Genomic DNA, 13221 nt, shown 5'->3' with positions numbered 1-13221 from the left:
TAGGGATGAATAATGGGATAATCGTGGCACGCTACAAATGCATGTTCAATGATTATCAGCTTCGTCAACCAGTTTGCTTAGAATGAAAATAAAAAGGAAAAAGAATTGTAGGCTAATCATGGGATAAAGTGCATTAATTAGCCACAGGATTTTGCTGACCCAAGTATACAATCGATCCCGGCCATGTGCAGATTAGATTATAATGGTGTCAGAAATTTTCTCTCAGCGTTGATCAATAGGACATGATATCTGATAGATAAATTAAACGACATATATATATATATATATATATATATATGCATGTACAGATGCTTTTTTTTTTCTTTAAATTAAAAAGGCAAGTGGGGAGATCATTTGTAGTTATTATAGTTGGGTGCGGACATAATAGCACTTATCTGCTAGGAACTGTACAGAAGAAGTTTAGACGGAAAGAACCATTAACACTCTCTCAAGTTCTATTGAGTCAAAGCTTGACTTAACCTTATAAAGACATCAATAAGAACCAAAGTAATTTACACTAATTGAACATAAAAATTCTTGATCATTACGAGATTCGAACCTATAGCTATACCCTAATGTGTACTCAACCATTTAAAAAAAAATTCTAGAGCCATTAAATGATCACCACCCTAGAATATAATTACTTTGCATTAATTTGATCACATTAATTCTTATATTTTTCAAATTCTTAATTCAATGATTATATAATTGAGATATCATTGAAAGACAAGTAAAAGAAAGCTTGTGCAATTAATGTTGCCTGGAAAGCTCACATGTATGCTAGCTCAATGATGAGTAGTTGCATATATTTCCACGATGAAGCCAGAAATCGTGGGTGTGAAAGGCTTGGGCAGTAAACAGACAAGGATCGATGGTCCTCCTGGAAGGAATAAGTTTTTTGTCTGAAAGAATTAATATATAATATAAAAAATAAAAATAAAAAACCAAGTATTTGGAGTTCATGTCTTCCATATATACAATATTATCAATGATCCCCATGCGCATGCATGCAGAAGCCAATCTCACTGTTTTGGGCCTTGTTTCAGGGTTTCCCTGTTGCATGCATGCGATGTTTGTTTGCGACAAGGTAGCCATGTGATCATGTGCGTTGACATTGATGCACATCCATAGAATCAATATTAGGGTTATAAGCACATGATCTTCCAAATTATCCAACCATTTAGGATATATATATATACACGAAAACTCTATACATTCATGTTGCCTATTAATAAGTCTTATTTCGATTGAAATAAGAGGAAGGAAGAAAGAGAATGTGGATATATATATAATTTTTATACAATCAATAATTAATTGCTTTCTGTTAAAAGATTGCTTACATACACACACACACACACACACACACATATATATATATATAGTAATGCTATATATCTAGTAGAGTAATTTACAATTGCTATACAACAAATCAACGGTCACTAAAAAAACAATTATAATTGTTTAAAATTGTAATGGCACGTCAACTTTTTTGGTGATGTGCCAAAAATGACATGTCACCAACATGGTGACGTGTCAAGATTGGCATGTCACTTTTAGGTGGTGATATATGGAATTTAACATGCACATCACCATTTAGCAACGTATGGTCAATACCATACGTCACTAAATCCCATTAGTGATTCCTGGATTTTTGATGTGTCACCCACGGCGCTATCGACACGTCACCACCCCATTAGTGACTTTTTTGGCCTTGAAAACGTCACTAATTTTTAGTCATTAAAATTGGATTTTTTTTGTAGTGTTAACAATTGATTTTCGCTTCTACATCATACTAATTGTATAACATTCGTATAGCGCGCAATCTACTAAATAACATTAATCCTATATATATATATATATATATATATATATAGGATTAATCTATATAACATTAATCATATATAGCTTCTCCATATATGGTAAAATGACAATGGTTGTTTTTTCTAACCAAAGTATAAAGTACTTTTTAGCCTAATCTTTTTTTCAGATAAAGCTTTTAAATATTTTCCTCTTGCTAATTTTAAAAGGTATATATATATATGGAAATCGTTGAAACATGAGGATTCAAATGCAGTGAACATGAATATGTATAATTACTATTTTCTCAACTACGTCTTAGGTATACGTACAGTACAACATATTGGCATGTTAGCTAATTGGGCTTAAATTACGCTAACTACATTGAATTTATGGAAAGTTTATATATATATATAGTGAGTAGTAGTAGTGAATTTGGTCCATATCCATCCCTAATTATGTACCGAAAGAAAGAAAGAGCATATATATATGACTTATGGGTCAAGAAAAAGACATGATTATCTTAAATCAAATTTCAACAAAATTATTTACACTTCAACGGTTTTCAACTAACTAAAGCAACTGCGAGGGTTTTCCTTTAATTAAGGACCAACCCAATAAGGTCACCATGGGCGTGGGGTTTCTTCTGGGATCAACTGCCTCTTGTGAAAAAGGGTAAATGAGCATTTGACCAAGGATTTGACTTTTTGGAGACTGCTTAATTAAGATGTTTTAATTAAGCTGAATTTTCTTAATTAAGTTCCTCTTAATATATATTATGTGCATTTAAGTGAAGCTGTCACACAAATAGCAGGCCATTATTAAAAGAGTGGGCCTTTGTCTGTGGATATTATTACAAAGAAAGCCCAGCAGGGCCTGGTTCAAAACCTTATAATGATCACTCCAGGTTTGGTCCAACTTTGATTGTAGGAAAGTTTTTTTTTTTTTTAGGGTAGAATTATAATTTTGTAAAGATTCCAAAAAAAAAAAAAATGACGAAATTTGTATGGAATGATTGATTTGATATGGGAGTATAGTATACCACAAGGATTTTAAGGTAATTTTTGTACCATATATAGATTGATTTGATACAAATCCAAACTCCATAAATCAATTCAATGATCTAGCATTCCTTTTAATAAATCATCATTTATCAAAAACAAAAAAGGCAGCCAATAGTAAGACCTGGACCGGATACAAACAAACTTATATAGCCCTTGTTTCCTCTATTCGTTGAGCTATCTTCTCGTTCTAATTCATCATTATTTGTCCTCAAAAGGTTGCTCAATCAATTAGAGATAATATCTCATAAAGCGAATATATCACTATATAAAATCTCTCTCTCATTTCTTCTCTTTGTGAGGATATGTCCAAAAAAAAAAAAAACTCATCACTTTTTGAGTCAATTAGTACGCATTCTTCATCACAATACTCAAATTAAGTGTTGTTTGTGCACTAAAAGCATTTACAGCAACTTCCTTGTCATTTTCCCTACATTTAACGATCAAAACTACTTTTTATTTTCCTATCTACATATATATACTCCACAATAACTTCCCTTTATCATTCCCTATACTAATTAAATATCAATTCTTTACTTTTCTTCATTTTTTTAGTTCTTTATTTTTCTACTTTTTTAATGATTCACGAGAGAGAATGAGTTTTGTTTATATTTTAATAAGCGCAATGATTGCTACAATGCAACCCTATACATTGGGTTGTACTGTAGCGATCCTAATGTCTAAGGGAGATATAGAAAGTTTGTTGTGGGTGGCTTTTTGTAATTTTTTTAACATTTTCTCTAAACTTAGAGAAGGGAACCACATATTGAGAATTTGCTATGGAGTGCGTCTTTTGTGTGGATGTTGCACAAAAGTCACCTTTGTGCAACCCACACAATAAATGACGACTTAGCATCTAGCAAATTAGAAAATAGGTATGCCTACATCTGATTATACTCTCATCAATTCATCATAAATCAAAACCAACAAAGAACAATCCTTCACGCCCAACCCAGTTCATCGTCCTTCATGCCCAACCGCCACCACGCCCAGCCCACTGTCGGCACCACGCCCAGCCCACCGGCACCCCTCCCAGCCCACGCCCAGCCTGCCCAACGTACCCAACAATCGGCACCAAGCCCAATCTACCAGTAAGTTCTTGGCGAAGAGAGAGGGAGAGAGATCCGGCGGTCTTTTGGGGTGGCGCGCGGCCACCCCCGGCCAGATCTAGATGGCGCCGTCTAGGGTGGACCGTGCGGCCACCTCAGGCCATTGGGTGGCCGGTGATGCTATGGCTGTTTTGGAGATCAACGATGCCACGGGTCTAGAGGTCCGGCGATGCAGCGGGTCGACGATCGGTGATGTAGCGTGGCCGGGGCTCTGGTTGTCTAGGGATTGGTGGCTTTGCGGGTGTGGAGATTGGCAACGTTGCAGTCCGATTTGGAGGTTTAATAGGGTGGCTTGGGTCCTTGGCAGCGGTGGATCATGAAGCAGCACCAACAACAGTTGTTGGGTTGCTGGGTGTCTTTCGTGGGTCTCACCATGACCCGCCTGAAACCATAGTGTCTCGCCTCAAAACCGGATTCTAATGCCTCAAAACCGGATTCTAATGCCTCAAAACCGGATTCTAATATCTCAAAATCGGATTCTAATGGCTCAAAACTCGTTTTTAGGTTCAAAACTAAAAACTAGAGGTGGAAAGTGAACCTTTTAAGGATTTATCACCCTAAAGGCTAAAAAAAGGAACTCCGGTGTCGGAGAAACGGCCAGACCTATGGGTCTAGCCGTAACACACCACCCCCATGGGCTGATGCTCCTCCAAGGCGGCCACTTCTAATTTTTATTTTTTTTTAACTATGAGAATATGAATTATTGTGGTATTTTGTTCTCATTTTAAGTTTATGTAATAGGCTAATGTGTCAACTATTGAATGGTGTGCACAAAACAGGGATTTTGTGCATCGACCACATTGAAGATATTCTCTTTGCTATGATCTTTATAAACATGTCTATTTTACTTGGTCTCTCTTCAAGACAGTGTCCGAATCATTACGCCTTTTGTATGGGTCATAACTTACCTGAAAAAATATTCTTGTTCATCATCGATCTTTCTCTGTTGGTATTCATAAGCTTCGTGAAAACATTAAATTTCACGCATATATATATATATATATATATATATATATATATATATATCCTAATCCAGATCCTAATGCCACTTTTACGTTATACATACTTTAAACATACAAATATTGAAATATAAATATATACCAAAAGTAAATACGTACGTAGGCCAGTACGTGGGTACGGAGATGTCTGATATGCCAGGTTAGTTACTTGGTGTTGAAGGATATAACCGCCATGCCAGCTCCCAGCTCCAACGACTTCTTTGAGCCAATAATATCCCGCCACATTAGACATGCAAATAATTAGGCAAGTGTGGGTCCTGCCACATTTGATCCAAATGCGAGTTGACCACTTGAACTTCGGCGACCTTCCCGCCCGTTACTCCTCCACGTTTCACGTGGCCAAAAGGATGCTATGAGTGCTTCACATGCAAACATTATCTCACCCCCTACGTAAGCCATCATCCATCGTCTAATTCCAACCAAATACTCACCATACAATATTATTAATTCTCACCATCTATGGCTGCAGCTGCATTCACTTAATTGTAATTACATGATATATTCTATAATTGTGACAACTTTTTTTTTTTTTTTTTTTTTAATATGTTAACACAAGAAGAGAAATGAGGAATTCGAACTAGTGACTTCCGCTTCATTAGACGTGATCCTAGCCAATTGAGTTACCTCTTAGAGACATAATTGTGACAACTTAATTATCACCTGTCTTCTTGATTCATACCTTAAATAGCACAATCTGTCGCCGTACATATGTATCATACATTCATGTACTTGATCTATAACGTGCAAATAAATGTTTTTCTTTGACTTTATTAATTTTTAAACAACAATTTGACAAAAAGAAGCATCAAACTAAATCATGCAAAGAAGCAAACTAAACGATGTCGTGCGTGCTTTATAAATACGTGGTCTTTAATTGCCAATGCCATATCATCATCATCATCCCACTTCAATCTCTCTCTCTCTCTCTCTCTCTCTTGAGCTAACAAAAATGGCTAACCTCACTATTTCTTGTTTTCTCTCCCTCCTCTTCATGGCCCTGTTTATTCAGTTGTCAAATGCAGCCTATAATAACGTGGTCAGTTTTGGTGCAAAGCCGGACGGAAAAACTGACGCAACACAAGCGTTCCTCAAGGCATGGGCGTCGGCGTGTAGCACAGCCGGAGCGTCCACCATTTACATCCCCAAAGGGAGGTTCCTGCTGAAAGCAACCGTTTTTAGGGGCCCATGCAAGAGCAGAATCACCGTTCAGATTGACGGCACCCTTGTGGCTCCGTTGGATTATCGCGCTCTCGGGAACTCGGGTTACTGGATTTTGTTCATTCAGGTGAACCAAGTAGCGGTTTACGGCGGCACGCTGGATGCAAAGGGCGCCGGCTTTTGGGCTTGCAGGAAATCTGGAAAGACTTGTCCCGTCGGTGCTAGAGTACGTTATCTATATACAATAAATGTTTTTTTAGTAAACTCTTATATATACGACTATTATATAATTGTTCTTTTATATGTTCTTGTTGTTGACTAAAATACCGATTTTTACTGTTACTTCATTTGAATTGAATAACACTTATTACCCAAATAAATTCTTATAATTTGTGTGTTGTTCTTGTTCCAATGCAGTCGATAACATTTAATGGGGCGAACAACATTGTGATAAGTGGGTTAACGTCCATCAACAGTCAGCTAAGTCACCTTGTAATTAATAGCTGCAACAACGTGGAAATTAGAAATGTGAAGCTCATTGCACCTGATCAGAGCCCAAACACCGATGGAATTCATGTTCAGACATCAACTGGCGTTACAATCCAGGGAAGCACCTTGCAAACCGGAGATGACTGCATATCAATCGGCCCCGGCACCAAGAACATGTTGATAAGGAACATTAAGTGCGGCCCTGGCCATGGAATAAGGTATATATATATATATATATATATATAATAAAAAAATAATAATTTTACCATTTATTTGCGTAATTATATACAAGTGATAATTATAAAATTGTATATATATGTGTGATAGCATTGGCAGCTTGGGGAAGGAAGTGAATGAAGCTGGCGTCCAAAACGTAACGGTAACAAACGCAGTATTCAGTGGGTCGGATAATGGGGTACGAATAAAGTCATGGGCCAGGCCCAGCAACGGGTTTGTTCGGAACATTCTATTCCAAAACATTGTTATGAACAACGTTGAGAACCCCATAATCATTGATCAGAACTATTGCCCCAACAACCAAGGTTGTCCTACCCAGGTAAATTAATTAACCATCACAATTAATTAAGCAAAACTACCAAATATTCTAATAGTTTAATTAAGCTTAATTAAATTCATTTTCATTTTATAAAAATAGGGCTCGGGTGTGAAGATCAGTGGAGTGACGTACAGAAACATAAAGGGAACATCTGCCACGTCAGAGGGTGTGACATTTGACTGTAGCCCAAGCAGTCCATGCAGAGGGATCAGATTGGAAGACGTCAAGCTTACGTACATGAATAAGGCGGCAACGGCGTCGTGTAAGAACATAGTTGGAAGCAGCAGCGGAATACTCATGCCCGACAGCTGCCTATAAGACTACATTGATTTTCATACGTGGATTGATATTTAGTTTCCACGTCTGAGATTATATATATGTTGGTGAATTGAACAATGGGAGATTTGTCTTTTATTGTAGTGGTGGGCACGCACACCACATGTACGCACATATTAATGCTTCCATTGTTGAGTGTTGGGTCATCCTAGTATCCCACGAAAAAAAGTGTGGCAATATATATATATATATATTTTAATTTGAGATAAGGAATAATATGTGCATTTACTGATATATTCGATAGCATCATGTCATTGACTTGTAAATGTTATGATAAACATTTCAGAGAATTCACTTTCATTTACTATTTTTATTTATTTTTTTTTTTTTTTACATATTCACAAAAGAGGAGAGGGGGATTCGAACTAGTGACCTCCACTTTATTAAACGTGATTTTAGCTGATTAAACTATCTCTTGGAGACTCACTTTCATTTACTGTCGGATCACAATAGCTCCTCCAATTTAAATTTAATTATTGGAAAAAATGTGAAATTGGTCAATGCGGTTTGAGATTTTGACCACTAAAAAAAAAAAAAAAAGTCTCTATCATTAAAAAAGCTGACAAAATTCGTTAATATGTCACATTAGTACGAATCATATTGTGACATGTGTTATAGTATGATTGGTGCTAATATGGTATATTAACAAATTTTGTCAATTTTTTAAAGCATCTTTAGTAGACTCACCAAATTAGAGATTTTTGTTTGGTGAGTGAACAATACTCAATCACCAAGGTTACTAGTTCAGGTAGCTCAATCGGCTGTGAACCACGCCTTATGAAGCGGAGGTCACTAGTTTGAATCCCTCCTCCCCCTTCCCTTGTGTGGACATATCAAAAAAAAAAAAAAAGGTTACTCACCAAAAGAATAAAAAAATAAAATAAAATTTTTCCTCCCTTTTTTATTTCTTTTTCTCACATTACTCTCAACCATCCCAACACACCCAATTCTTATTTATATCAAGAGCATATGACTTTTTTTATAAAAAAAATATGACTCTTAGAATAAGAAAAATATTCAATAATATGAACGTTAAGAAAATGTAATTTTTTTAAAATATGACCGTTAGAATAAGATGAATATTCAAAAATATGATCATTAAAAAAAATTTTTTTTTTTTTTAAAAAAAAAAAACATATATTTTTCTTATTCTCATGCACATGGACTAATTTAATATATATATATATATGTGTGTGTGTGTGTGTGAAGTAAAAATGGTGTGGTTTAGAATTTTCCGGTGGGTGATAGCTAAGGCTAGAGGGCAATCCTAGGACGGCTCCAGCTTGTGTCCAAGTTTGATTGGCAGAAGTTTGATTTGACCATCAAACGACACTAAATAAAACATGTTACACATGGTCTCCACCGGTCAATGTGTTGTGGACTTGTTGGCCGTTACATTAACCATGCATGCATCTTCAAAAATCTACACCAATTCGAAATTTATGTATTAAAGTGATACATCTGATTTACATGCTGTTATTTATATAAATGTAGTAGTTTAATCAATGGTTAAGATTAAATTTTTCAAAATCTCTTTTCATTTTCTCTCTTTTATTAAAAGCTTCTAAAAGTAAGTCAACTTTAAGATTCAATATTAACCGTTGATTAAACTATAGCATAAATGCTATTATTTTAATAACGAGAAGTGTTAGGGAACCAAACAAATAAACCCAAAAAAATTTTCAAACTGACGTGGCAAGGATTTTTAAATTAAAAAAATACAATTTCCTCTCCCTTATTTGTCACACTCATGGTCTGCCACGTTAGTTTGAAAATTTTTCTGAGTTCATTTATTTGACTCCATACCACTTCCCTTTAATAATAGTATGTAAGCCGAAATCCGTCACTTTAATACATAAAAGAGATAGCTTAGTAGTGGTAGAGAGAAATGGGGGCGACTTGGGGGCAGTCGCCCCTAATAAAAAAATTAAAGTATTTTTCTGGCATGAATTGTTTACCGCCACAAGTAACAAAATTTTGTTACCAAAAAAAAAAAATGAAAAAAAAAAAAAAAAAAAAAAAGGTCAAGAAATTTAATGTTTATTTATCAATATTTAGCATTTTCTTGTCATAATCCAAGTACCCAATCGAGTAAGTTGAGAGTAAAGTTTATAATTAAAGTCATTAACGCCTTAATTTGTCTTGGTTATGACAATGCCCTTAATTTGTCTTGGTTATAATTTAAGCTTCTTTTTTTTTTTGAAGGAAAATTATTCTTATCTCATTAATAGAGGAATCAAGAGCATTAAAACTCTTACAATCACAGAACATAACGTTCTGAAAGATCCTAGCCGAAGCTAAAAGATCAAAGTCGTAACTTAAAGATTACACATCAAAGACGCCAAACATCTACTAACCTATAACTAATCTTCAATTAGAATAACAGATCTGTGCTAGGCAGACACAAACTAATGCATATGTAGCTTTTATTCCTCGACCTTGAGATCAAAAGGACCACATGCCGACACACATCCTCCTGAACCCGAAAGCCAGGATATCGTTCACATCCACAACCCTAGGGGTCCTGACCAAAATAACAAGCGAGTAGATCAAGAGAGAGGACGTGGTCTTATTACAAGTAGCAAGAAAACAAGAAAAATATAGGGAAAATCAAAGCAATACAACTAAAAATTTAAAAATAGGAGCACACTAGGCGGATGACAGCAGCCAGAAGAAACGCCGATCGCGTGCTTGTCGGAAACCGATGCGTAGATGGCGCTGGAAGCACATCGCGGTGGGGACGCGTGAAAAGACCCAGCAGAAGACAGTAAACGGCAAAGCTAGCTCGGAGGAGATCGACGGCGCACTCAAAGAATTGGGGGGAAGTTTGAGTGAATCCCCCATGAGCGGCACCCACAAAGTGTGCCCAAACAAACACCTAGCAAGAAAAAATAAACAAGCAAACAAAGAACAACAACCGGGAAACGAAAGTGAAATCCAACAACAAACACAAAAAAGAAAAGAAACACAGATCGAGGAAGAGAGGGGGGAAGGAAAATGGGGAAGGGAGGGGGGAACAGATCAAGGAAAGAGAGGGGGAAAGAGAGGAGGGGGGGAGGGGGAGAAACCCCTCCCCCTTAGCTGTGCGGCACTTCCTTAAGCTCTGCTAAGGTTTTGTGAAGGCTAGAGTTATATTATTATAATTTAAGCTTTTTAATTGAGATATATCTCTCATTTTCATCATTTTGTTTATCTTATTTTAAAACAATATTGTTTTTTTTTTTTTTTTTATATATACTTTAGGATTTTGTCAAGCATCAATGAGTTTCAAAAAATTATTGTCAATCTTGGATTTGTTCTTTATATTAATTCATTTTACGCTAATAGTTATCAGAATATGCTAATAATTTTATTATAATATCATTAGATTATGAGAAGTAACCAATTATTAAAATAACACTTCGTAACAAAATGGAAGATGAATTTTTTGAAGATAATTTACTTGTCTACATTGAAAGGGAAATTGCTGAAAGTTTCGATTCAGATTTGATACTTGATGATTTTGTTTCTCTAAGACCGCATAGAATGCAATTTTAGGCACTTTGTATTTTGTATTTTCCTTTACTTTTGTACTAGTGCCTACATGGTGTTGGAAATAATTTTGGATGGTGTACAAATTCTCATTGATATAAAATCATTTCAATCTAAAAATTAACAATAAAATAAATAAAATACAAGAGATGAAATGTAGATTATGAAAATATCTCACAATGTGCTATAGAATCATACAAGAGCGTTGTCCTTAAAGGTTGATTTGTGCCTCCCAGAGTGTATAACTCGGTGCGATCGGATTCTTTGACACGCAACCTCCCAGGATTAGACTATAACGTCTATCTTCATTAAGGACGCACTTCCAATAACGAAGAGTAATAGAATAACCCTTGATCTTCTTGATAAAAAACAGCAAAGAGAAAATATAATAGAATTCTATGCAATTAGTCTTATAAAATAGGACAAAACTCTTTTATAAAGAAAACTAGCTTAAAACCCGCGCCATGCGCGGGATTATTCATTATAATTTGATTTTAAAACTTTTTGATAAGTAAATGAATATAAAAAGAATAATTTGATTTTAAAACTTAAAACACATCTCCATTGTATTTTTTATTATAGGTCAAATCTATCATGCCAATTTCAATATACAAAAAAAAACAAAAAAAACAAAACAAAACAAAATGTTATTCAACAGTATATTGTTAAACATAGTGACACAATTACACAAAAGTTTACATGAATATATAAATCACATAAAAATATACTATCATAAGAACCATATATAATTTTAGTTTTAATCCATATAAATTAAAACATATTAAAAAATTATCATATGTGTAATTTAAAATCAGCTGGAATGAGTAAAAACATAAGACCCTTAAATCATAAGACCTATAAAACATATTAAAATATTTATTCTCATAGGAGTTGTTTTATTTCTTTCATCAAAGAAAGAGATAAAAAATCATAGAAGGAATATTGGAACACAAAAAAAAACATAATGAACAACAAAGTCAATTAAATTTACAAAAGAACAATAAGAAATGTGAATGAAAAATAATATATAAATTATAACAGAAAATAAGGAAAAAGTAACCATAAACCCTATAACAATATATTGAGAATGGTAGCAAAACTGAGAGTAACCTTAAACCCAATAAGTTTTTGTGTAATACCTATTATATTTCAAAACAAATAAAACTCATAAAATTATGGACATTTAAAAAATAATACAAAGCAAAATAACAAATATTTAAAAAAAAAAAAAAAAAATTTATGGATACAAAAATGAAAAAATCTTTCACTCAATATTTAATGCAATCAAATAAATCATTTCAATCTTCTCTTAATCTAAAAAATAAATTAAAACAACCTAAATTCGTCCCCATATGTGTAGTTTAAAATGAAAAGCATAAAGAAAACAAAAAAAAAAAAAAAAAGGCAAGAAACCATGAACAAATAAATCATTTCAATCTTCCCTTAATCAAAAAAATAAATTAAAACAACCTAAATTCGTCCCCATATGTGTAGTTTAAAATGAAAAGCATAAAGAAAAAAAAAAAGAAAAAGAAAAAAAAGAAGGCAAGAAACCATGAATTTTGATTATCAAAGTATTAAAATAAAATTAGCATAAAATTTTAATATTTTTGGTGTAATACCTATTATATTTTAATACAAATAAAACTCATAATTTTGAACATTCAAAAAAGCAAATGAAAAAAAAAAAAAAGCTAAACAAAAAATTTCACAAAACAAAACGGAAACATATTCTACCTAATCTCTAATTTAAAACGGTGTTTGGTACAAAAATTTTTTTCAAGAAACAAACTAAAGATCATCAATTCACAATTGCTAAAAATTTATACATAAAAGCACAAAGACACATTCATCTCGAATATCTCATACCTTAAATCATAGTTCAGACTCACATATATTTTCATAAAACTGATCAAATAAACTTTCAATCTCATTGGAAGAAGAGGAAAACAGAGAGCATGCCTTAGAGAGAACGTTGTTTCCGTAGTTAGAGAGAAGGAAGAAACAACATCAAATTGAACCGTTTCAATTTTTTTAACTGGTTCTGGTTCATACATATTGAACCAAAAAAAACAAAATTTTGAACCTGCAAATCTTTTAATAAATTAATGATACAAAATAAAATAAATAAAATTTTGAGCATGCAAATCTTTTAATAAATTTCC

General features: G+C 33.9%; 1 protein-coding gene across 1 annotated transcript; it reads left to right on the top strand.

The window, feature by feature from the left end:
* The first annotated feature begins 5935 nt into the window (after positions 1-5935).
* LOC132179463 (polygalacturonase-like) lies at positions 5936-7507 on the top strand. The gene is made up of 4 exons (XM_059592193.1): positions 5936-6370; positions 6562-6851; positions 6961-7189; positions 7289-7507. The coding sequence occupies exons 1-4, from the start codon at positions 5936-5938 to the stop codon at positions 7505-7507; spliced, it is 1173 nt and encodes a 390-aa protein (XP_059448176.1).
* Positions 7508-13221: the final 5714 nt, after the last annotated feature.

The sequence above is a fragment of the Corylus avellana genome, chromosome ca4 (assembly GCF_901000735.1).
Source record: "Corylus avellana chromosome ca4, CavTom2PMs-1.0".
NCBI classification, from domain to species: domain Eukaryota; kingdom Viridiplantae; phylum Streptophyta; class Magnoliopsida; order Fagales; family Betulaceae; genus Corylus; species Corylus avellana.
Note: the sequence above shows the minus strand (reverse complement) of the source record. Positions and strands in the feature narration are given on the sequence as shown.